This window comes from Passer montanus, unplaced genomic scaffold, assembly GCF_014805655.1.
Source record: "Passer montanus isolate IOZ18808 unplaced genomic scaffold, ASM1480565v1 scaffold57, whole genome shotgun sequence".
Taxonomy (NCBI): domain Eukaryota; kingdom Metazoa; phylum Chordata; class Aves; order Passeriformes; family Passeridae; genus Passer; species Passer montanus.
Window position 1 is genome coordinate 3,423,715 of NW_024370705.1, and position 24,255 is coordinate 3,447,969.

General features: G+C 49.9%; 6 protein-coding genes across 11 annotated transcripts; 2 read left to right on the plus strand and 4 right to left on the minus strand.

Annotated features, from left to right (window-relative positions):
* Positions 1 to 2,014: 2,014 nt before the first annotated feature.
* On the minus strand, positions 2,015 to 5,028 carry LOC120510289 (dynein light chain 1, cytoplasmic-like). The gene is made up of 3 exons (XM_039725968.1): positions 4,869 to 5,028; positions 4,365 to 4,502; positions 2,015 to 2,623 (listed from the first exon to the last, which is right to left on the minus strand). The coding sequence occupies exons 2-3, from the start codon at positions 4,494 to 4,496 to the stop codon at positions 2,486 to 2,488; spliced, it is 270 nt and encodes an 89-aa protein (XP_039581902.1). The 5' UTR covers positions 4,497 to 4,502; positions 4,869 to 5,028; the 3' UTR covers positions 2,015 to 2,485.
* A 1,937-nt stretch (positions 5,029 to 6,965) lies between these two features.
* On the plus strand, positions 6,966 to 12,598 carry COQ5 (coenzyme Q5, methyltransferase). 2 transcript variants are annotated; one of them, XM_039725960.1, is made up of 7 exons: positions 6,966 to 7,141; positions 7,988 to 8,137; positions 8,623 to 8,847; positions 9,549 to 9,655; positions 11,275 to 11,363; positions 11,570 to 11,681; positions 11,798 to 12,598. In XM_039725960.1, exons 1-7 carry the CDS (start codon positions 6,994 to 6,996, stop codon positions 11,897 to 11,899), a joined length of 933 nt encoding a protein of 310 aa, XP_039581894.1. In that variant the 5' UTR covers positions 6,966 to 6,993; the 3' UTR covers positions 11,900 to 12,598. The 2 variants fall into 2 exon arrangements, with proteins under 2 accessions (XP_039581894.1, XP_039581893.1); XM_039725959.1 differs by lacking the exon at positions 6,966 to 7,141 and adding an exon at positions 7,428 to 7,602.
* On the minus strand, positions 12,530 to 15,579 carry LOC120510288 (dynein light chain 1, cytoplasmic). Of its 2 annotated transcripts, none has more exons than XM_039725965.1 (3): positions 14,457 to 15,579; positions 14,037 to 14,174; positions 12,530 to 12,912 (listed from the first exon to the last, which is right to left on the minus strand). In XM_039725965.1, the coding sequence occupies exons 1-3, from the start codon at positions 14,571 to 14,573 to the stop codon at positions 12,775 to 12,777; spliced, it is 393 nt and encodes a 130-aa protein (XP_039581899.1). In that variant the 5' UTR covers positions 14,574 to 15,579; the 3' UTR covers positions 12,530 to 12,774. The 2 variants fall into 2 exon arrangements, with proteins under 2 accessions (XP_039581899.1, XP_039581900.1); XM_039725966.1 differs by lacking the exon at positions 14,457 to 15,579 and adding an exon at positions 14,332 to 14,418 and having other exon boundaries at positions 14,037 to 14,263.
* A 2,250-nt stretch (positions 15,580 to 17,829) lies between these two features.
* Positions 17,830 to 19,724, minus strand: GATC (glutamyl-tRNA amidotransferase subunit C). Of its 4 annotated transcripts, none has more exons than XM_039725964.1 (4): positions 19,560 to 19,724; positions 19,124 to 19,284; positions 18,656 to 18,759; positions 17,830 to 18,277 (listed from the first exon to the last, which is right to left on the minus strand). In XM_039725964.1, exons 1-4 carry the CDS (start codon positions 19,707 to 19,709, stop codon positions 18,219 to 18,221), a joined length of 474 nt encoding a protein of 157 aa, XP_039581898.1. In that variant the 5' UTR covers positions 19,710 to 19,724; the 3' UTR covers positions 17,830 to 18,218. The 4 variants fall into 4 exon arrangements, with proteins under 4 accessions (XP_039581898.1, XP_039581897.1, XP_039581896.1 ...); XM_039725963.1 differs by having other exon boundaries at positions 19,124 to 19,287; XM_039725962.1 differs by having other exon boundaries at positions 19,536 to 19,724.
* Positions 19,725 to 19,727: 3 nt separating this feature from the next.
* On the plus strand, positions 19,728 to 22,672 carry TRIAP1 (TP53 regulated inhibitor of apoptosis 1). The gene is made up of 2 exons (XM_039725969.1): positions 19,728 to 19,937; positions 20,732 to 22,672. The coding sequence occupies exons 1-2, from the start codon at positions 19,791 to 19,793 to the stop codon at positions 20,813 to 20,815; spliced, it is 231 nt and encodes a 76-aa protein (XP_039581903.1). The 5' UTR covers positions 19,728 to 19,790; the 3' UTR covers positions 20,816 to 22,672.
* Positions 22,673 to 22,959: 287 nt separating this feature from the next.
* LOC120510291 (cytochrome c oxidase subunit 6A1, mitochondrial) lies at positions 22,960 to 24,249 on the minus strand. Its single transcript, XM_039725970.1, has 3 exons — positions 24,227 to 24,249; positions 23,981 to 24,120; positions 22,960 to 23,218 (listed from the first exon to the last, which is right to left on the minus strand). Exons 2-3 carry the CDS (start codon positions 24,113 to 24,115, stop codon positions 23,138 to 23,140), a joined length of 216 nt encoding a protein of 71 aa, XP_039581904.1. The 5' UTR covers positions 24,116 to 24,120; positions 24,227 to 24,249; the 3' UTR covers positions 22,960 to 23,137.
* Between the last annotated feature and the right edge of the window lie 6 nt (positions 24,250 to 24,255).

The window sequence follows — 24,255 nt, forward strand, 5'->3', positions numbered from 1 at the left end:
TCCCCTTATTTTAAGAAAAGCCTCATAAAGGGCTTATTTTAACACCTGATTCTTCCCTAATTAGGTCTATTACTTTTAGAATTACTGACCAAACTGTGAGTGCAGTTACCACAGTGTTTAGATCTTCTGGATTTGAGGGGAGTGAAAACCCTCAACTTTCTAACAAAATTGTTCCTCCACATTTGAAAATAAATAAGAAATAGCATATGCAGTACCAGAAAGAGAGTAGAGAGACACAAAACTTTAAAAATAAAACACAACATTTTTATTAGCAAATCAGCTTGCTGTGGGAAGAAAATAAATTCGAGGAAGTCTTCCCCCAGATATAAACAACCACGTAGTTCAAACAGCGCACACAATAAACAGGTCACTTAAATAAAAAAGCAAAGTTGCAGGAGCAGCTCCCTGCCAGGCAGCCCCGCAGGTACCGTCACTGCCAGCGCGCTCTGGGGCGCCGCTCGGCGCCCGGGCCGTGTCCGGGCAGCGATGCCGGGCGTGGCGGGCAGGGGAAGGCGGGGGCCGGGCAGGGCAGGCCGGGGCCGGGCAGGGGAAGGCGAGGGCCGGGCAGGGAAGGCCGGGGCCGGGCAGGGAAGGCCGGGCAGGGCAGGCCGGGCAGGGCAGGGGAAGGAAAGGCGGGGGCCGGGAAAGGCCGGGCCCGGGGCGGCCCCGCGCTCCCCTCACGCCGCGGCCGCCATCGCTCCGAGCGCCGGCCACGCCCCCTGCCGGCCATTGGTCACCGCCAGGAGCTCCCCAGGAGCTCATTGGCCAGGCGCGGGGCGGTGGGCGGGGCGTTCGCCAGCCCGGCGTGCCGCGCCCCCGCTGCCGTTCCCATGGCGACGGGAACGCCGCTGCGGCCCCGGTGACCGGGAGCGCCGGGGAGAGCGGCCTCTCTGGGCCTGAAACACTTGTGGTGCTGGGGACGCTGTAATGAGCGGAGAGGGGATCGACTAACAGCCTCCCGCTGCTCCTGAAAGCGCCGTTTGCTGAATAACAGCCTGGGTTTTTCTGTCGGCCTGGCTGGCCATTACCTCTAGCTGGTCACGGAGCTTTGAGCCCGCACTGGGAAGAGTTTCTGAGTTTTTTCTCAGTCCGATAGCAGCTATCAGCAGAGTCTGGGGTTACTGGAAAAACACAGAGGACACTGGGCTTATCTTCAAGGCTCCACATAGTTTCCTTCCCTGCAACACGTCACCAGGAGTGGGACATGGGACAGGCAGGTGGCCTTCGACCCAGGCCAAGGGCTGCTGTAGCTCCTCTTTGTCCCTGCCAGAGCGCAGGCCTGCCTAACCACAGTGCTCCTTGGTGACTTATGGATTTACTCAGCATTCAAGTATTCTGGATTTTGGAGGAGATTTCTTTGAGGTGACACCAGGCCCCAGGAAAAGTCCAAAGTATCACATGACCACAGTATTTAACTTTTCCAACTGTTCCCCCTTCATGTCTGGTGCACATAGTGTTCCATGAAAGGCTATTGCAATCAATCAATCATTTATCCTCTTTGTAATGACTGTGATTCCTCTTCCAGCTTCTCATTTCTCCACAGCCCAAATGGGCCCTGCAGAAGCTGCTGCATTTCTTTGGCATGTCTGTATCCTCTACCACAGCTGCCTGATCATACCTGGGTGTTTGTATCAACCAGTGAAGAGGGTTTATTTACCAGAGCAAGCCCTGCCAGGCCCATCTGCCAAGCACCCCACAGGTTTTGTCATTGCCAGCGTGCCCTCAGTGCCACCATTGGCAGGGTGTGCTGGGCAGGGCACGGGTGGAGCAGCAGGGGCAGGGCACAGGCAGAGCAGCAGCTGCTCACTCAGTCAGCCCTGCCACCCACACACAAGCACTGCCCCGGGGCTCCCCCGAGTGCAGCTGCTGTCCTTTGTTGCCAGGCCCCACGGCTGAGTGTCCCACAGCCCAGGCCCCTCACAGAGCCCCCCACACCCCTCAGGCTGCACTGCCCCCCGACCCAGCCATCCACCATCACCACAACACACAAATCAGCCAGAAATAACAACCTGGCTGGGGTAGAACTTGGCTTTTATTCTCCAGTACACTTGTCCAGAGACAGCAGAAAAAAGAAACAGCTCAGGTTTTGGGACAGCACATCCAGCAAAACAAGAAGGGGGAAATTATTTTATAAAAGTAAAATCAAAAGAATAAGAAAAGTTTGGAACATAAAGAGCTAAACACACTGTCAGTACTTGCATAGCACTAGCAGTAATCACGAAATACAGTAGATGGCTATAAAACTCGCAAAAAGCAAAACTGCTCCAACAGCTCTAGTAGCAAAGGAGGAGCCTTCTGGAAAAAAAATAAATACAAGGAAGACTTTTTTGGTACTTTTCCTTTTTATATCCACAATGTAATGTCATCTGTTACAACATAATCCCTGCCATTGCCCTTGAAGATCAAGGCCTGTGTCCTCAGGAAGGCTGCAGTAACTAGTCAGAGTCCTGTAACTGGATGCAAGTTTCAGTAACAGTCCATGGGTCTAGCCAGACTTGAAAAGAAGAATAGCGACTTGGCCGAGGTAGAAGTAGATGAAGTGCTTGGTCTCATGAGTCACATAGCTGCCAAAATTCCTTCCCACGATGCAGTGCCAAGTGGGATTGTATTTCTTGTCAAACTCCTGCAAAACAGATTACTACAAATTAAGGACTCATCTAATAGGTATTCACCTTCTGAGCGAGGCAATCAGAGGAAGAACAGATGCTCTTTAAGTACTAGGATTATTTTATTTACATCTTATTGTTTACCTGCTGCTTAGTCAGACACACAAAAACCCCACAGAGCTTCCTAACTGAGCAGTAGTAAGTTTAAAACGTTACTATTGTTGAAGGAAAGTAATCTTCTATTCCCCCATAATTTATAATAGCATTGAATCCACAATTCTCAGGTAAAAGATAATTAGTTTTGCACCCACAAAGCCATAATTTAGATTTCATTGTTTATCAGCAGCAAAGTTACTAAACAGAAAATTCTCTTCCACATGCTCTGTAACAACAGTATGACCAATAAATCTCAGCACTTGTGCTTTACATATTTTTACAATTTCCCAGTAGTTGCAACAAATGGTATCTGAAAAGTACTAAACCTCTTTTCAACTTTCATAAGTACTTTGCTGGAGAAAAAAAAACCTTTCAGTATTCTGGTCATAGCAAACAAGTATTTATTTAGCAGAAGCAATCGTTCTGCATGGATGAATTACTTCTCATATTAGAGAACCTTCTCCACCCCAAGTATCCCAAATTTTAAAGTCACCTCCACCCCAGGTATCCTGGAGCAGAGCCCCAGGCTGTGAGTGGCACAGCAGCAGAACAGCTCCAGCTGGGTGCCTTCAGGAGGACCTGGACAAAGAAACTGCCAGGCAATTACACCCTCCCAACCTCAGTTCCCCACCCTTCACAGTTCTGACTAATAACAGCATTAGGGTCTGGCGACTTCTTGTTCTTTATTGGGTTTTTTTATTGTCTCTGGACAGTCTTTTTTATCTCATGTTGTGATTTCTGCTGACAGTTATAACTTCCTTATTTTCCAGCCTGAACCAGCTCTTGAGGCCCTTTTTCACAGTGTTAGGAAAAAGTGAACATATCTATGTGAAAATTCACAGCTTGTGGCCTAAGCCTTTATCAAACCCAGCCCCTCATGCCAAGCAGTTAACTCCAGACAGTTTCAGTCCAATCGGCCTTAACATTTCGACAGCCCTTCCACTCAGATCGCTGTAACTTCTACTGACGCACTTTGATTTCTCCCTTCTCCTGAGCTGACGAAGCAGGAAATATAATCTGAACTAGATCTTTCTCATGTATTGTTAATCCTGCATAAAGGATGACACAGATATTGCAAACAACAGATAACCGCCAGGATTTTTTTTCTTTTTTTGTTATTTCACTACGTAATGAGAGGTGTGATTACAGAGAATTGCAGAAAACTACTTTTCCCCTGCTATTTTTGATCCAGCTGGCAAGAATTGTAAAGAGATCCTTAAGATTAAGTTAAATACAAACGAAACCAAGAACAAGCTACCTCTCAGAGGAAAACTACAGGAGAGCTCAATAGAGTCCCTGTGTTTTGTACCAGCTCATCAGTCACAGGGACAGTCAGCTGCCACTCTATCCTCACGTGGGCAACAGACAGTGGCAAAAAAGACCGTGAGCAGAAAGAACTGCAAGGAAAAAGCAGCACCGAGAAAGGGCCCGTGAAGGGTGGGTAAAGGAACACACGGACATCAGCCTAAAGAGAAAGTCCAACTTGATTACCTAGCGTCTCTAGAACTTGTTTTTCTAGCACTACTTGCCTAACAGCATTCTCCCCAATTGATTTTTCATGTGCACAGAGATATCACGAGCACATTACAAGGCAACATTTACCTTCTTTATGTGAGCAGCGATGTCCTTCTCGATGTTGTATTTCTCTAAGGCTTGAGTTGCACATTCCACAGCATCTTGCTGCATCTCCTCTGACATGTCCGCATTTTTGATCACTGCCTTTCGATCACTCATGATTGCCTGGTCGGAGGAAAGAAGAATGAAATTCAAAGTTGCAGGAGCACCTGCCAGAGCCACCTGCTGCCAAGCAGCGGCACAGGCACGGCCGGGCACGGCCCGAGCGGCCCGGCAGCTCCGCCAGAGAGCGCGGCCGCTCCGCCGCCGGCCCGACGGCCCTTCCTGCCCCGATCGAGGCGGGGAAAGCCCCGCACGAGCGGCCCAGGGCTCGGAGCCCCGCAGGGGATGCGGGGAAACCGGACCCGGCGGCCGGGAAGAGCCCCGGCACGGGGGCTGCCCAGCCCCAGACTTCCCGAGCCGGACCGGACCCAGCCCCTCTGGGCAGCTGCCCCTGCCCAGTGCTCAAGGCCGGCAAGGCCTTGCCCTCACCGTCGAGCGGGCGCCGCGGTGCCGGCGCGGTGCGGAGGCAGAGCCGGTGGCGGTGCGGGACGCGCGGAGCGAGGCACGCACGGGCTGCGCCGCCGCGGCTGTTTAACCGACCCGCGCGCGCCGCCGGCGCCTCCGAGCGCCCCAGCCCCGCCCCCTCAGCACCGGCCGTCACCCATTGGTCACCGCTACCATCACCCCGAGATCTTATTGGCCCCGGTCCGGCGCTCTTGCAGGGTTTTGCCGCAGCAATTTCTTTCAGCCCGGCATGCCTTGCGGCCGTTGCCGTGGCGACCGGCGGCCGCGGCGGTGCATGGCGGGCCCGGGCGGCACTGCCGCCTTCAGGCCCTGCTGCCCTTCCCCGTCCCTTTGGCTTTTTCTTTACGGCTGAACGCAGGAAGGAAGGAGGGGAAGGAATAAGCCCGAGCACCGGTACAGGTTGGGCGCTGACCGGCTCTGCGGAGATGGAACTTGGGGTCCTTGTGGACAACAAAGTGTCCCTGAGCCAGCAGTGTGCCTTGGGGCCAAGAGAGCCGTGCAGTCCTGGGCAGCCTTGGGAAGAGCACTGCCAGCAGGCCAGGGAGGCGATCCTGCCCCTCTGCTGAGCCCGGTGAGGCACAGCTGGGGGCTGTGTCCTGCTCTGGGCTCCTCAGGACGAGACACACCGAGCTCCTGCAGGGCAGCACGGATGGCTGGGGGAGCAGAGCATCCTCCTGTGAGGGAAGCTGAGGAGGCCAGGCCTGTTCAGCCTCAAGAAAAGAGAGATGACAGGGAACCTCGTTAATGGGTACAAATGTCTAAAGGGTGAGTGTCAGAGGATGGACCAGGGTCTTCTCAGTGGTGCTGAGGATAGGACAAGAGGCAGACAACAGGCAGGAACTGATGCACAGGAAGTTCCACCTGAGCAAGAGGAAAAATTTCTTCACTGTGCAGGTGACTGTGCACTGGAACAGGTTGCCCAGAGAGGTTGTGGAGTCTCCCTCAGTGGAGATATTCCAGAACCATTTGGACACAGTCCTGGGCCATGTGCTCTGGGATGACCCCAGAGCAGGAAGGTCGGACCCTGTGACCCACAGTGATCCCTTCCAGCCTGACCCTGCTCCCTCCCTCTGTGAGTGCAGCTGGTCACTGGTGTCCTCAGGCTGAGAAAAATACCCAACAAAACCAAATATGATGCTTTGGAGAGCAAAGAACATAGAGTTTAAAATCCTACAGCAAAGAGCATAGAGTTTAAAAAGTATTATATGAGGAAAATAGAAAATGGTGCTGTGGTCTGATGATGGTGCTGAAAATCCCAATATGGCAGGAAGGTCCTGGGTGAGGGAGCCCAGCTCATGCCCTGGGAATGCAGTCCCTGGGCTGATTTTAATAGCATGATGTCTGATGTCATCTCTCCTGAGAATGGGTTAAGTAACTTCTTTGCATCTACAAAGCTGCCAGAACTCCAGGATGATTCAAGTAAGGTGATAAGCAAGACAGGTTTTGGATGGAAATGCTCCTAACCGGAACCAACGCATCTTTCACTCCACGAGGCTTCACTTCAAGTGATGGAAATTGCAAAATTAGAAATCTAGAGAAAACTAAAATAAAGTTGAAGAAAACTATTTGCAAAATTACTCAAGTACACCGTGAGGGTTGTGTTCGGTTTGGGGTTTTGGGTTTTTTTCCACGTTTGTCCTCGCAGTACAGGTTCCGTCGCGCCGCGGAGCAGCGGCGGCACCGGGGGCGGGGGGGTTCGGTGACCGCGTCCGCAGAAGCGGCGGCCCTTGGGCTGCGGAGAACGCGCCGCTCCCGGCTCTGTCCCGGCGGAGCGGCTCCCGCTCTCCCCCGGCGGAGCGGCTCCGGCTCTCTCCGGGCGGAGCGGCTCCCGCTCTGTCCCGGCGGAGCGGCTCCCGCTCTCCCCCGGCGGAGCTCCGCCCCGCCCGGCCGTGCCGAAGATGGCGGCGTGCGCTCCCGGCGGAGCGGGCACGGGCGGAGCGGCTCCCGCTCTGTCCCGGCGGAGCGGCTCCCGCTCTCCCCCGGCGGAGCGGCTCCGGCTCTCTCCGGGCGGAGCGGCTCCCGCTCTGTCCCGGCGGAGCGGCTCCCGCTCTCCCCCGGCGGAGCTCCGCCCCGCCCGGCCGTGCCGAAGATGGCGGCGCTGCGGCTGTGGCGCGGCCGCTGCCCGGCGCTGCTGTCCCGGCCCGCCGGAGCTCCGCGGGCGCGGCGCGGCTTGGCCGCGGGGCCGGAGATGCACTTCGGCTTCCAGACCGTGACGGAGGAGGAGAGGAGGGAGAAAAGTGAGGGCGGCGGCGGCGGGAGAGGGCGCGGAGCCGAGCTGGGCTCCCGGGCAGCCCGTGATCGGTCTCCACCGTGCTGGGAACGTGTTTGGGACCGGGCCCTGGTCTGAGGCGTTAGCGGGAGTCCGCAGAAGCGGCGGCCCTTGGGCTTGCGCTCCCGGCGGAGCGGGCACGGGCGGAGCGGCTCCCGCTCTCTCCCGGCGGAGCGGGCACGGGCGGAGCGGCTCCGGCTCTGTCCCGGCGGAGCTGGCTCCGGACGGAGCGGCTCCCGCTCTCCCCCGGCGGAGCTCCGCCCCGCCCGGCCGTGCCGAAGATGGCGGCGCTGCGGCTGTGGCGCGGCCGCTGCCCGGCGCTGCTGTCCCGGCCCGCCGGAGCTCCGCGGGCGCGGCGCGGCTTGGCCGCGGGGCCGGAGATGCACTTCGGCTTCCAGACCGTGACGGAGGAGGAGAGGAGGGAGAAAAGTGAGGGCGGCGGCGGCGGGAGAGGGCGCGGAGCCGAGCTGGGCTCCCGGGCAGCCCGTGATCGGTCTCCACCGTGCTGGGAACGTGTTTGGGACCGGGCCCTGGTCTGAGGCGTTAGCGGGAGCCTCGGTGGATAATACCAGTGCTGTTCCCTCAGCTCGGGAAGGCTGTGATTCTGCAGACACCTTTGTCATGGAACAACCTCAGCAGATTCAATCTTCTTCTTCTTTTTTTTTTTTCCTTTTTTTTTTTAGTGAGTTTTCCTGTGGTATTTTTCAGCTCCACATGGTGGACAGACCTCCACAGGGCAACAAAGGACTCGTTTTACTTAGACACAAGCATTTTTAAGTAAATTGAATCTCATTCCCGTGTCCTTTCTTTGCAGTTTATCAGGTCTTTGAAACTGTGGCCAAGAAATACGATGTAATGAATGATTCAATGACTCTAGGAATTCATCGGGTGTGGAAGGATATCCTCATGCATAAAATGAACCCTTGCCCAGGAACACTCCTCCTTGATGTTGCTGGGGGAACAGGTAAATAATTTTGGTGAGTTCCACATCACAATGCCACACTGTTTTTCAGCTGTTTGAGTCTGCCCAGAATTACGTTTCCTGCTGGGGTTTTTTTCTCACCCTTAGCTCCCTGTCTTTAAAACTAGTGAAGCATCTACTTGACTGTCCCAGAAGAGGATTGAGAACTGATGTCTTTGTGTTTTGTAACATCTTGCTTTAAGGGTCTGAAGGTGTTACAGTCCTGTCATGGTATGTTATGGGAAACTGTGTAAATTTGTAGAATGTCATGGACTCTTTGATTTTAATAAGTTCCCATTTTATCTATATACATGTACACACACACACTCTTTCTGTGTCTATTACAGTATGTTTGAGGGGGTGTTTTTATAAATATATATGACTAAAAAGAAAATAGTAAGTCAGTTGGATGTTCAAAGCCTTAAGTTTCAACTTCCTGGAGTCAGAAAATGTTGCAAGATGTGTATCTTTCCTTTGAACACCTGCAGGTGACATCGCCTTTCGGTTCATTAATTACGTGCGCTCTGTGCGACAGCGCCAGCTCCAGAGGAAGCTCAAACACCATCAGAATTTGTCTTGGCAGGAGATTTTTGAGAGCTACCAGAAGGACAAAGTTAACTCACTAGGGGATTCCCAAGTGGTGGTCTGTGACATCAACAGAGAGATGTTAAAAGTTGGGAAGCAGAAAGCACAGCATCTTGGCTACTCTGAAGGTAATAATGCATTGTGCTGTGGCAGTAACATTCCTGACAGCAAGAAGTTGTGAGGGACAGAGGTTTTTTGCTGTTTCCCTGTGTACATTCAGGAGGAGTGGGAGCTGTGCATGGGGAAAAGGAGCATGAGTTGCACAGTCACTGGTTGTGCATTTTGTCTGCTTGCCAATAACCCACAGATAGACATGGTCTTGATGCTTTGGGGACTAGGAAGCAACACAGCTGCAGGTGCATCACATACTGATAGTGCTGATGGAGGGAGTGTGGCTTTTCATGTTCCTCAGCCTGTGGGAGCTTTCTAGCAAAACGTGTTAAGTGTTTTGGCCATTGTTGCATGGCAAGATGTTAGTAATTGTCCATAGCTACACTTTGAGCAGAGATTCTCTTTTTACAACTTTGCCACAAACAAATGGCAGCCAATAGTGCTTTCCACTATGATGCAAGTTTTGGGTAAAATCTTTGTGGCATATGCACACCTTGTGTATGTGCAGAATGGTGTTTTGGCTGATCTGCAAAATGAACTACTCTGTCTTGACAGTTTCATGAGTAGAGGCCAAGGTGTTTTTCCTCTAACAAAACTGCAAAAGGGAAACATTTGTTTTCAATGTCCTTTAAAAATAATCAATTCCTTCTAGAATTGCTGAGTTCTAGTCTTTCTGGAGCAGTCTGAGCTCAGTTCTATGACTTGTCTTTCACTGCAGGCTTGTCCTGGGTACTTGGGAATGCTGAAGAGTTGCCCTTTGATGATGATAAGTTTGATGTTTACACAATTGCCTTTGGAATCCGAAATGTAACTCGTATTGATTTGGTGAGTTACTACAGTGTATCCTGACATGGGGTCCTTATGATTTTTTATTCTACAAAGGAAGCAAAGTAGGAATTCCTTTGGATAAAGGAAGATCCTAGTCTACTCCTGAAGCATTTAAAATAAGTGGCATGTAGTATGCAACTTGTGTGAATAGAAAATGCAATTAAGTGCCCCACCTTTGTCATAAAAAGACAGATTTATACCAGTTGCACCCAATCCTTCCAGCTTGGCAAGCCACACAATCTCAGGTTCCTAAGGCAAAGGCCTGCATGCTGCAGTCATTCCCCACCTTCTCCTGTGGCATGGATGGATCTACACATGCACAGGGCAGTCAGTCTGCATACCTCAAATCTTCCTGCAGCACCTGATCCATATCCCACCAGTGGGTCCAATGCTTCCTGTCCCCTTGTGTTTCCCTGCCCGAGTCAGCAGAGCTGCCAGAGCAGAGTGGGAAGGAGGCTGCTGCCCCCAGTGCTGTTGCACCAGCCTGTTCAGCCCACTTCTCCTGAGTGTCTTTACACTGGCTGGTGGCAGAGCTCCCTATAAAGAGCAAGGATGACTTTAATTAGGGTAAACAGTACTCTTTGTTCTGAACTATCTGTGTCCTTGGAGAAGGACTGGCTGTTGTGGGGGTGACACCTGTCTGGTGGCACTCGTTGTCTGTTTTGGAGGAGTGTGTTACAACCTTGGCAGAGCTCCTGTGGAAGGTGAAGCATTGGGATCCAAACCACCTTTGACCATGTGCCTTTGAACTTAACGTGCATGTGGCTTTTCCTGGTGCTTTGTCTGCACCCTTCCAAAGCACAGGCTCTTTGCCTGCATGCATACAGCAGGCTGGTAGCAGAGCTCCCTGGAGACCTGATACAAAACACACCCAAGCTGCCAACTCCTTTGCAGAGCTCCTGTGTAGTGTTGATATTTTATCCCATAGGAACAGGACAGTTGGAGTCAAGCAGATGTACAGCCTTCAGAAGTTCTGGAATACAACTCTGTTCTTGTATGAAAGAACATACAGTTTTTGTCTTTTGTCTAGACAGGATTTTGTCTAGATTCTTGTTAGGTATTCTATTTTGATGCAGGATGGAATTTTCAAAGTAGCCAAAGATTTTCTTCTTCTTCCTCTTTCCTTCCTGTTCTTACACATTGCTCATCCGAAACCCAGTATCGTTCCTTCTTTGAACCTTTGGGTGTGCCTCACAGTAAAATCTTTTGATTGAAAAAAAATTATCATGCCTGTTTTTGATTTTCAGTTTCTTGTAGCTGAGTCACCTTCTCCCTTTTGTGTTTGGTCTGTAATTATAAGAGCTCTGCCAACAAACTTTCATCAACTGCGAGTAGGAAAGAAAAGAAAATTGCAAACCCGACATCACAGTTTTGACACAAAGCCTTGTAAAAATCTATTTATGAACAGCAAGAGTATTTGTGCTTTGGGTTTGTGGCACATTTGGGGTTTTTTTTATGCTTGTCTTGGGATGCTTATCTACAGTAAATATTGCAGATTGCCAGTCAGTTCCTCTTCATTCCCCTCAGTTCATCACAGTTGCATGATAATATCACATGGCATTATAATAGGCAGGTGCTGTCCTCCAGAAGCAAACATCACATCTGCTTTGTCTCAGGCACTTCAAGAGGCCTATCGTGTGCTGAAACCAGGAGGAAGATTTCTCTGCCTTGAATTTAGTCATGTCAGCAACCCTCTTCTTTCCAGGTAGGAACATGGTGACACTTTATGCCATGTCACAAGGCTCTCTTGTTTGTACTCAGAATAAGAGGTGGAGACACTTTGAGACCACATCTTGGTGCACTTCTAAAGTCAGCTACAGACTGCATAGCCTAGTGGCACAGAGACCAGCTCGTGTTGGAGAGGGTTTAAATTTGTTTCTGTTAATCTGGATTTACCATCTCTCTGTGCAGGCTCTATGATCTCTACAGTTTCCAGGTTATCCCTGTTCTGGGTGAGGTTATTGCTGGTGACTGGAAGTCTTACCAGTATCTTGTGGAGAGCATCCGACAGTTTCCCCCTCAGGTAAGGCAGGATTTCCCCAAATTCACTAACACACAAAGCACAGTTCCAGCATCATCTTGTGGCCAGCTGGCTTACTGGCCTTCAGGCTGTTAATACTTATGGCACTTATTTTTCAGGAGGAGCTGAAGGCAATGATAGAAGATGCAGGCTTTTTCAAAGTGGATTATGAGAATTTGAACTTTGGCATTGTTGCCATTCACTCAGGTTTCAAACTGTGAGTCTGGGTAGCAGAACACCCAAAGTGTAATTTTCATGAGGGATATGAAAGCTGTGGAATTTTAACGGTATCAAAAGGAGTTCTAAGAAGTTGTGCAGCAAATACTTGCTGAGCAGCTGGGCTCAGAAGAACACAAGTTACCTCTCCCCACCAAGAAACCTGTGGAGTGACTCCAGTGGTGTTTCTTACACTTTCATTTCCTCCAAGTGCAGTGTGAAGGATGTGGCCAAAACTGAGCAATGCTGACAAGCAAGGCAAGTTGGCAGTGGGTGTGGATAAAGAAATAGACTGATTAGTCTCCAAATAAGATGCCTTTGTTTTTACTAAGCTTTAAAGGAGGATATTAGACTTGTGAAAGTAACTTGGATTTATGAAGTAACGATGGACTTTTATGAAGCTGTTATTATCTTTGTCATGTGGAGTTTAAGGATTTTTTCCCATGACTCCTTCTTTCAAAGGCAAATGGAAGGCTTATGAAATAAAAGGGCTCTGCATCAACTTTTTTCCACTTAAATCAGTCTTGTAAGAAGGTTTCCTAAGAAAGGATAGATTTGGGTGTGGGAATCGAGGTGGGGATGTTCATCCTGCATTCACTTGGCAATAAAGAGGGTAATTCAAGAGGGCAAAGGGATAAACTTGTTCCAACGGTTTTATTAGCAAAGAAGCCATCTTTTGAAAGAAAATAAATACAAGGAAGACATTTTTGCTTTTCTATATAGCCACAATGGAAATACCAGCCGCTACAGCAAAATCCCTGACCATTAACAACACAATACAAGACCTGAAGATCAAGATGTGTTTCCCCAGGAAGGCTGAAGGTGGGAATCAGTGTGCAGTCCTGTCCCCAGGTGCAAGTTTCAGTAACAGTCCATGGGTCTAGCCAGACTTGAAAAGAAGAATAGCGACTTGGCCGAGGTAGAAGTAGATGAAGTGCTTGGTCTCATGAGTCACATAGCTGCCAAAATTCCTTCCCACGATGCAGTGCCAAGTGGGATTGTATTTCTTGTCAAATTCCTACAGAACAGAGGATTAAAAAGTCAGCATTTTCATGGTAATTATACTGATATTGTCTAACAGTTGGGGAGGTTTTTTTGGCAATGATTTGTCACTTGATAACAAGTATCACTTTTGGAAGAAGGCAATTAAGGAGCAGCATATGCTCTTAAGCACAAGGATCATCTGTCACTTTATAACTCATCTGCTGCTTAGTCATACCAAAAAAGAAAAAAGTGCTTCCAAGCAGAGCAGGAATAAGCTTAAAACATGTTTGGGGAGGTAACTTTTCCCCTACAGTCATGCCATGATCTCAAACCATAACTTCTAAGAATTTGTCTGCTTGTTCTGAATCTCCAATGAAACTGGTATTTTTCTATATTAGCTTCTGTTTCTGAAGCTAATGGACTTCATTAGGTTTTGGTGTGGTTTTTTTTTTTGCAATAAGGATGCTGAAAAGACACTTGATGGAAAATTCTCTGCCATATCTGACACCTGCTCATGAGATGATGATGTGACACGCTGCTGTCAGGAGCCTACTACAAATAAACTCCTGTGCACAGGTCCACAGTGAGCAAAGCCATGCAGTCAGTGGATTTATACTGCAGTACCTAACAGCTGTCAGCTGAAGAGAATTTTGTGAGGACATGGAAGTTTCTGTTCTGCTCAACCAAACCCTGCAGCTCCTTGCAGCTCAGTCAGGCTCCCAGTAGGAGTCAAGAAAGAAAATGTGACAAAATGTAAGCTATGAACCATCTGTTCAGCATTAGCATGAACAGCTTGTCTTACATGTGGTGGGAAAGGCAAAAAACCAAACCCACTTATTACATGGTCGGCAAAGCACCACTCCTTAAATAGGCTGCACAGAGCCCGTGTCTGGTGCCAGCTCATCAGTCACAGGGACAGTCAGCTGCACTCTGCTCAGCTGGACAATGGACAGTGGCAGAAGAGGTGTAAGGCAGTACAAGAGAAAAGGACCTAGAACGGTCCATATAAAAGGACCTTTATGAAGGGTGGAGAACAGAACAGAGAGAAAGTCTAACTTGATCATCTGGTGCCTCTGGAACTCGTTTCTCCAGAGCTACTTGCCTGGCAATGTTCTCCCCAATTGATTTTTCATGAGCACATTACAAGCCAACACTTACCTTCTTTATGTGAGCAGCGATGTCCTTCTCGATGTTGTATTTCTCCAAGGCTTGAGTTGCACATTCCACCGAGTCCTGCTGCATCTCCTCTGACATGTCCGCATTTTTGATCACTGCCTTTCGATCACTCATGATTGCCTGCTTGGAGGAAAAAAGAGAAGGAAATTCAAAGTTGCAGGAGCACCTGCCAGAGCCACCTGCTGCCAAGCAGCGGCACAGGCACGGCCGGGCACGGCCCGAGCGGCGGCGGCTCCGGCGGCGGCTCCCGGCCCTGCCCGGCCCGGCACGCACGGCCCAGGGCTCGGAGCCCCGCAGGGGATGCGGGAAAGCCGGAGCCGGCTGCCGGGAAGAGCCCCGGGACAGGCGGGGTCGCGGTGCCGGGACGCCGAGTGTCCGGAGCCGCCCGCGCCCGCCGCTCACCGTGCACCAGCGCTGCGGGAGCTGCGCTCTGCCCGTGCGCGCCTCACAGCGCTCTGCCCCGCCCCCTGCGCGCCGACCGCCCCCATTGGCCACCGGCACCGCCTCCCGGGCGCCCATTGGCCAGCGCTGCCGGTCCCCGAGCGCCCATTGGCTGCGGCGCGGCGCCCGGCCGGGTTTTCCCGCAGCGTTGTGTTGCGGCCCGGGATGCCCCGCGCAGCGTCCGTTGCCATGGCGACCGGCGGGCGGTAACGGGAGAAGCGGGCGTGTTTGGGATGGTCACGAACAGTTGGGGTCTGCAGGGAAAGCTTCCAGTCCTGACTGCCCTGCTACCGGCCTGCTGCGCCAGAGGAGCTTTAGGGTGGATATTGGGAGGAATTCCTTGGCAGAACTGGTGACTGGACGATGGAAGGGGCTGCCAAGGGAGGTGGCGGTGTCACTGTCCCTGGAGCTGTTTAAGGGAGGCTGGACCTGGCACTGAGTGCCGTGCTCGGGTGGCAGGGTGGTGTTCTGTCACCGATTGGACTCGATGATCCCAGAGGTCTTTTCTAATTAATTCTGTGTGGCATCATCAGGTGATCCTGGATAAAAATCTTGTTCCTTAAAGTGTGCCCCGTCTCCAAGGCATTGCAATGTGTCCACCAGGTTCTGTGAAACACCTTTCCAAGGCTGATATGTGGGCCCCAAAAGCCAATTTATTACTTATCCCAGCCGGGATCACAGAGATGCTGAGTTTAACCAAGAACAGACTTTGTTTCTCTTTGGAACAAGCTCCTGCTGTGAAGATCCCTTTCAATAGTGTGTGATATCACCACAGGAATACTGGGACATTGCCTGGGCAGCTGTTTCAGTAACGTACCCCTCACTGGGAGGGAAGCCCCCCCTGTCAAAGGAAGGAGTTCCACAGCTTGTGAATGGCACCTGACCACCTGTCCTGTTCACTTGTCTGTTTCCAGTTGTGTCTTTTCAAGTCACACTAAGTGGCCTCTGATAGAAATCCCCAACCCGTGTTTACTGGGTATGATCGAATCAGCTGCAAACTTTGTTCCTTCAGTGAACCAAATCTATCAGACTTTCACACCATCTTTTGCAGACCTCACTATTTCTGCAACGCTTGCCTTTTTTTGTTTGTTTCTGTTTGGTTTGGGGGTTATTTTGGTTGGTCGGTCAGGTTGGTTTAGTTTTGGTTGTGGGTTTTGTTTTTTTTTTTTTAATGAAGCAAGATGTTTTGGTAGAACCTCAGTGCTCTGTTTTCTTAGTTTCACTCTCCCTGGGGCACTCTCTGCTTACACTCTTGTCAGCAGATAGAACATTGCTGTTGAGTCCTCCACAGCTGGTGATCTGTTAATTACAGGACTCTGAACCATGGCTACAGCAAACAGCACAGGATGATTTAAGAGAGGTTTTTAAATACTGGTTGGTAGGACTCCCATTTCCTTGTAGAAATTTTTAAAAAACCCACCTGAAGAGCAGTCACTCACCTCACTTGCAATGTAAATATTTTGCATGTTCATCAGTGTAGTTACCTGCTCAGTGTCATTCAGAGCAAAAGCAGCATAACTGCAAGCACCTCTTTGCTTTTGCAAACTCTAAGGCAACCTCAGAAGAATACACTGCCCCCAAAAACACTGAAACTGCATAACGTGATGCTTTTGTCACTCTAGAATATTCAGGAATAACTCCTGACTCACAGGTTTTAGCATTCCCAATTAGAGATACAGTTCACAACTTTGCTTGTGTGCTGGAAACATGAAGAAGTTCTGAGTGCTCTTGGGGCCACAGTAAGTAATTCATTTCCAGAGCTGTGTTCAGTATCTGCAGCAGCTGCAGTAGTTCTTTGAGGACTGGACAGTTTTGTGCTGACAGAATGGAACCATTTAACAATCCTCCAAGTGCTTCCACTGAGCTTCAGAAACACCCATGAATCTCTGAGGAGGTGGTTGTGTTTGGTAGCTGCAGGCAAATTTCTCTGCATTTGTTAAATGGTTTGCTGAGGGAACAACTGTGATGACGACTGCAGGAAATGTCAGTGTGGGTGAGATACACGTTGTTAATGAGAAACATTAAAGCCTGGGATGCATCAGAGTCCTACTTGTTAATCAAGAGTATAAAAGTACAGCTTCCCTCAGGACAGAGCTGCAGGGAAAGGCAGAACAAATAAACACAGGAGATGATAGCTGGGGTAGAGGAGGTGCTGAAGAAAACTGGGTAATGGATAAGGTATCTCAGGAGATTGCTCTCCCATTTAGGCTGTAAGCACTTTTCATGAGGTGGTTTTTCACTCTGTGTTGCACAACCTATCAGTGTATTAACAGAGCTTTTTCCTGGGGCTTCTAGTTAACACCACAATGTAAAATAATCATTATTACCAATAAAACAACTTCCATCTTCTTTTTCTTTCCACAAAGGTGAAGAAATCTCCACATTGACATTTTCTTTGTAAACCTGGGATTCATATGCGAGGACTTCCAATCCAATTTTATATTTACAGTATTGTGGTGGTGGAAAAATGTCAGCAGCTCTAAGTGAGGTTATCCCCATGGTCTCAGAGAAACTGGATCCGTTTACTGAGTGCTGCAGTGAATGCAGGGAAGCAGCACAAGGAGTGTCCCTCCCTCTGTGCAAGTGAGGCAGGGCCCAGGGGGGCTCAGCCCCATCCCTGGGGCTCAGCCCCACCACTGTTAGACCCCCTGAGGCACTGACATGCCCTGCCCCACAGGCAGCTCATCTCCCCCCTGTGAGCTTTTCTTTTTGCTGCTTGCAGGTGTCTGAGTCAAGGCTGCAATTCCCTTATTTGTGGTGAAGTTGCACCAAACCCCTTCATTAAGGAGATGTGTTTTCCACTTTAAATGCAGTCTGGGCTGCAGGGAACAAGCATCAGGCAGTCTGTTCTCTCCCTGGAGTGTGTGGGAGCAGCACTGAACTGGCAGTTTTAAGTTTAGCCTGTGCTGCATTGGGAATGTGGGATCATCTTGTCCAAATTGTTGGTTTAGTTGTTGCCTTTAAATAGTTACTTGATGCTATTTTGGGTTAAAAGCTCCTGCAGCCATGCAGTTCCCTCTCAAATTCCTCCTCCTTTTTCTGTGTAAATAATATTGTCCCCATTCTGTCTGATGGCCAAAGCAAGAGGCCAAAATGGATTGATCAAAGGGGGACTTCTCAAAGTGGCAATTCCCTGATATTATGATTATGATTGTGGTATTAAACATATTGATTGATAGACATTTGAAGTCTTTCCTTGTTATGATTTCTATACACAAATTACTTACAGGTTGAGCTTGTATATTTGTAAAACTTCAGCATTTGCAGGGTCTGGATCCTGACAAGTCTGAGACTAAAGCAATAATACAGAGTTACAGCTTTGCAGAAGACTGGATTAGTGGTGTTAAATACAGGCTTTATTTCAATACCCTTGAAAAAATTCAAGTGTCATAGTAATTACCTGTTTTATGCATCTAGGTGAGCATATTATGGATGCTTAAATAAATAATGATGTAATTGCACAATTAAGAGTGGGAAGAGGGTTTGCTCTCACCTCCAGACAGCAAATTCACTTTGCCAAATAAAAGCACCAAGGTCATCTGCCATGCTGCTGCCCAGCTTCAGAGACATTGAATATTTCAGCAGCACTACTAAACTTTTACACTTTCTTTCTTCTGTCTTGCAAGTGCTCTTCTTCTGACCAAAATACATGCCAGGGTGTGACTGCACACAACTTCATTTTCCCCACATAAAATACTGAAAGGGCATTTGGGCTCTGGGCTGTCACTGAGAGCCCTGCAGGAAAGTCTCTCGTTCTTCCAGCTTTGGTAAAGGGATGTTACCTGAGAGAAAACACAAAACAAGTTGTGTGAGACCAGCTGTAAGTCACCCGGTGGGCAGAACACTTTGGCAAGGAAGTGTTTCTGCAGTTTACTCCATGTGCAGGCTGCCTAAATATCCTGAGAAAGTCAGGAAGGAAGTCCTGCCTGACCTCCTGTAAGGAATTTCTCAACGTGGGCAGTAACTCCAGAGTCAGGTCAGCCTCTCTGCTGCTTCTGGACCAATAAACTGCACATTATTTTAGACAGATGGCTACAGTAATTTCTTTTAGAACTCCCTATTATTGGCTAGTATTTCTGAAAGTGAATGCAGCTATGGCAGGTTATTTTCTTCAGGTGAATTCAGGCGAGATTAAGCGATTTTTGTAAGCAAGTCAATACCTGGTGGAGCCACAAAATACTCCTCTACTTTCTCTCTGGCATTTTCCAGCAGTTCTTTGGTGCAGTTGCCTTCTGTCACATCATCTTCTCTGAGATAGAGACACCTGAAGGACAAAGATTACTGGTTATCTTCAAGCTGTTCTGTGAATATGAGGTAGGAAGGGTGGCTGATCTCTAAATCTGGTGGTCTGTTAAATAAACACAGAGACAAGTACTGGAACATTTTGAAGCACCCAAGAATGGCACTGGCAGGCATTTGGGGAGCAGTATGACAATTAAGACACATTAAAGAACTGAAGTTCACACATCAAAATTACACGTGGCAATGACACCTTTCTCCCACACAGAGCCACAGGAGGACGTTTTGAGCAAAGGGGCCGCATGCACGGTGATTCCCAGGGAGAAAAGGTCACAGAAATAAACAGTTTGAGGCATGAACAGATAAAGGAGGCTGCTGTGGTTCTCCACCTGTCCTCCAGCACTGAATCCATGGGTTCCACGCCCTCGGTGTTCACTTCGTGAAGCTGATCAGCAAACTCGATCGCCTTCCGCAGCCGCTGCACGCCCTCCGCGTCCCGGAAATCCACCAGCGCCAGCTGCTCCAGGCGGCCCAGCACCTCCACCGACACCTTCTGCCGCACAGAAGCAACAAAGTCAAAACCTAACGAGTTCAGTACTGCTACTTCCTGTTAATTACAAACTCGTTACGCGTCAAAACCGGACTTTACAAAGAATCCTAAAATCGCTACGGCTGGAAAAGACCTCTAAGGTCACCAAACCCAGGCCAGCGGTAGGACTGCTGTCCTTTCTTGGGAAATCAGCCGGTGTTTGGTGCCGTGCCCGCGGGCCGCCTGGCGAGGGGTGGTGCGGGCGGTGTTACCGGGGGCGGTGCGGGCGGTGTTACCGGGGGCGGTGCCTGCCCGCTGTGCTCGCTGTGCTCGCCGTGCCCGTTGTGCGGGTGCCCGTGCTGTCGGTGCCCGTTGTGCCGGTGCCCGCCGTGCCGTGAGGGGCCGCGCGCGGCGCGCAGCCCCCGCGCGAGCAGCAGCGCGCGCATCGCTCCCCCGGCGCCGCGCCGGAAGTGCGTCACCGGGCGGCGCGCCCCGCCCGGCCCGTCCGTGCCGGCGCGGCCGCCGCGATGAACAGCGTGGGCGAGGCGTGCACCGAGCTGAAGCGCGAGTACGACCAGTGCTTCAACCGCTGGTTCGCCGAGAAGTTCCTCAAGGGCGACAGCGCCGGCGACCCCTGCGGGCAGCTCTTCAAGCGCTACCAGCTCTGCGTGCAGGTGCGTCCGCTCCCGGCCCGCAGCCGCCGGCCCCGCCGGACCCCACACGCGGCCCTGGGTTTACCTCGCCCTGTGTCTGTCCGTCACGACGTGAATATTTTATAGGCGTTTCCTGTTTTTATTGCATAGCATAATATAATATTTATTTTAATACTTGCGAAAAGCCAATCGTAAAATACACATTTTTCACAATGGCACACGGCTTCTTCAGGCCGATGTGCTGAGGCCGCAGCACGTCTGTTAGACCGACTGCAGCTCAGTGAGTCCTCAGTACAGGCTAACATTGAAGCTTTATTCAAAGCAGCCTTTAGGACTACTTTTTGTAAGTCAGTTGTGTTTTTAGATGATTTCTATTCAGGCCACAAGTGAATTGGACAAGAAGTTACAGATTTAAGCTGCCGCAGGGAGGTTTAGGTTGGACATTGGAGGAGTTTTTTCACAGAAGGGTGATCAGACCTTGGAATGGCTGCCCAGGCAGGTGTGCTCAGTGTTTATGGGGAGCCTGGGCATGGCCATGGCCTGGCTGGCACCCTGCTATTACTCATGGATGATCTCAGAGGTGTTTTACAGCCTGACTGATTCTGTGCTTCTGTGTTTTGTACCTAAAATACCCTTGTTTAGCCCTATAAAGAAGTGCTGAATTTAATGATTTGGTTTTTCTTCTTTTCAGAAAGCAATCAAGGAGAAGGACATACCCATTGAGGGCCTGGAGTTCATGGGCCCGAGTAAAAGGTAACCTCGTGTAGCCCTATAAAGAAGTGCTGAATTTAATTATTTGGTTTTCTTCTTTTCAGAAAGCAATCAAGGAGAAGGACATACCCATTGAGGGCCTGGAGTTCATGGGCCCGAGTAAAGGAAAAGCTGAGAACTCCTCCTGATGCTGGCTGTGTGGGTGGAGTCACTGACAGGAGCCTTTGGAGCCTCCTGGAGATGACCTTTGCTAGCTGCTTGCTAGGAAGTGACAATGTTCTCTGCTTGTGACAACAAACAGCAAAAGAAAAAAAAGAGACTGGATCATGTGGTAGCTCTGCCTCCTTGCCAGTGAAACGTGGTGGTGGTTCAGCATCTGAGAGCTCACACATCCATGTGGAGTAACTTCTGCTGGGTGTGCTCTGCAGTGGGGAGTGCTGGCTGGAGTGGGCTGGGCTCGTGGTGACTCATTTCTCTTGCTTATTTATAGAACACTTGCAAGTGTTTAAAAAGAATGTGAAGGGGGTTGATGTACTTTGTCATCTCTATGCTGCTGGTGAAGAAATGGGTTTCATGTAATGCTGAAGGGCTTAAGCACTGTTTTGTGTCAGCTGCAGAGATGGTTTAAGAGCACTAATGGACCTGCAGCAGCTTGGCTGAAATAAATGTAACCAGGTTATATTTTGTTCAAGTAGGTAACTGTGCAGTAGAGTCTGATTGTGCCCCAGGAGGGGTGAAGTGGCCTGCTCAGAGCTGAAGAGAAGACTTTTAATGCAGAGGCTGCTTCAGCCTTTTCTGAGGTACTGACACATCCATGAGCTTTAATTCTCTCTCCTTTAGCATTACACATTTCTGTGGTTTGATCCTCACACAGGCAGGGGACAAAGCTTGTCCCTCTCCTTACACCAACAAAGGTAAAAAAGATATTATGGCCTGGGGACAAAAGATAACTTCATAATTCCAGAGTTACAGTGAGGAAAAAAGAAAGCTTTGCTCTCTGCTTTTAACTACTGCTAATTATTTAAAGGTTCTATTAAAAAAAACTAAAAAAGTGCAGTTCTCCAACATTTTAGCTGGCCTGTCTGCACCAGAGCCCCTCACAGACCCCAGACCCTGCGTCCTGTGCAGAGGATCAGGAGCTGCTGCAGCCTGAGCCTCTTGTTCCTGTGCCAGCTGAGCCACACTCCTGTTCTCAGGTGCAGAGAGCTCCCACAGTGCCAGCACAGGGCTTAAATATAGCACTGAAAAAGCAGGCTGCTGGCCAAGTGCAGCAGACTAAGGGAAGGATCCATAAATAGCATTTTGGAGACAGTTCACTCTGTAGCTTTTCTTTTTTAAGGAGTAACACACAAAACCAGTTTGCTTTTCTGTGATCTTCATGTAGGGCTAAATGCAATGTGACTTTGTCAGCTTTAAAATAACTGTGCCCATCAGTGCCTTGTACTTTCAACACAGGAAAACCTGTCTTAATCTTTTACTGGTAAGCAGACCAAAAAAAAAATCACATGGAAACATGGGGAAGGGCATCCTGCAGAGCCACTTGGAGATTCCCTCTTGCCATCCACCACTCCCTTCAACAGCAAGGTGCCAAAGCAGCTGCTGTGTTCTGCCTTCTGGGAAGAACCTCACTAATGACAGCTGAGATAGAGCTCACATTGTGCAAAAAATATAGAAGTTATAGTAAGAACTGGAAAATGGTTAACTTGTAATGAGTGAAAACTTGAAAATTAAAGTTGTACAGGCTCAGGCTGGTGGCTCAGTAATCCCTTCTGCTTCAGGAGCTTCTGCATGACACAGCACACACTACACAGACATAAGCAGCAGAACAAAATTGTGTTTTCTTCTGCAAAACCTGTGTGTGAGACTTTGTGCAGAAATGCAGCTTTTTGGAAAGCAGAGTGGTGAGCAAGATCTGTGCTGCTGTACCTGAAAACCTGAGAGCTGAAGGTGAGCAGTGTGAAGGCAGTTTGGCAGCCACTCCCTGTGCCAGAAGGGACCAAGGGAAAATCTCCTTCATGACTGTTAATAAATGTTGCAAAAGCTGATAATGGAGAATGTGCTTCAGTATATACTGAGTTTTAATCTGTATCTTTTGTTCTGGCTGTGAGTTTAGAGTCATCAGTTAAAGCAGGCATGAAGAACATGAAGTTGATTTGTGTCCTGTGCCCAATGCACTCCTGTTGTTTGTGTTACCCGACACAGGAATGTGTTACCATCCAGGCAGTCAAACCCCTTTGCTCCTGCCCTCTGTCCTGGGGGAAACATTAATGATTTGTGCCAGCAGTGAACTAAAAAGCTCCTAAGGATTCAGGAAAACAAGTCAAATCCCAAATTCACGTTCAGAGTTGTTTATTTAAAGGAGCCCATCACAGGCACACACGGGGGCCACAACAGCACGCAGCTCCATCGCAGAAGAAACACAGAGTTTCTGAAACTGTGACCCAGAAATGGCTCCCACTCAACATTCAAGGTGGGGAGCCAAAGTTCTGGCTGTTGTCAGGATCTTGGTTTTAATCTTCATAACCAGTTGGGAGAGCGTTAACGTGGGGGTTGTGAAACAGAGTTTTATTCCCATCACCCCAGGGGAAACGCTGTTGAAAGAAGAAAGAAAATAAACCTGAACAATCCCCACCAGCACCTGAAACCAAGAACAGCACAGACTCAAACATCAATTCTCCCAGGCAGTTAGTGACAGGACAAGGGGATATAGCCTCAAGCTGTGCCTTGGACAGTTCAGGCCGGACATCGGGAGGAATTTCTTGACAAAAAGGGTCACTAAACATTGGGATAAATTGCCCAAGCTGCTGGGGTCTCCATCCCTGGAGGTGTTTAGGTACAGACTGGATGTAGCACTTAGTGCCACGATCTGTTTGACAGAGATGAGTCAAAGGTTGGGCTCCATCTCAGAAGACTTTTCTGACCTAAATGATTCTATGACCACCCAGCTTGACAGGCTGGTGAAGTGGGCAAGCTGGCTGCCAGGATGCAGGAAGCAAGGGCTGGAAAACTCTCTCCCTTAGCTGGGAGCCAGAGTCTCTACACAGCACCATCTTTGCTCTTATTTAAACACTGTGCTGAGTTATGAGGGCTGCAATTTTGAGTAGTTGGGAACTCCACTGCTTAGTTTAAGTACAGCAGTGTATTTATATATATATATAGAGAGGGGGGGGGTGTTTGTTGTTGTTGTTTTTGGGGTTTTTTTGTATTTTTTGTTTCAGCCAGCCATCAGGAGGATCACTCTGGGGTGGGAGGGCCCGTGAATGTCACGGGTACTTCAGAGCTGTGACAAAGGGCCAGAGAACCAGCCAGGCGCCGGTGTCACAGCGGCCGGGAGGAGGCGGGGAGGGCCGTACCTTGGTCCTGATGCGGAGGTGGGCGTAGGGCACGAACTCGGGCCGCTGGTGCTCGTGCTGGGCCTTCAGGTAGCAGTTGAGCATGCACACGGCCACGCCGGGCAGCGCCACCACGAACGTCAGCGTCTTCCACATGCGGGCTGCGGCACAGCGGGACAGCGCTCAGCGGGACCGCGGCCAAGGGCACCGCCGCCCAAGGGCAGCGCCGCCCGCGCGCCGCGCCCGCGCCCCGCAGAGCCCCGTTACCTCCGCCCTCCTCGTGCGCCGCGGCCGCC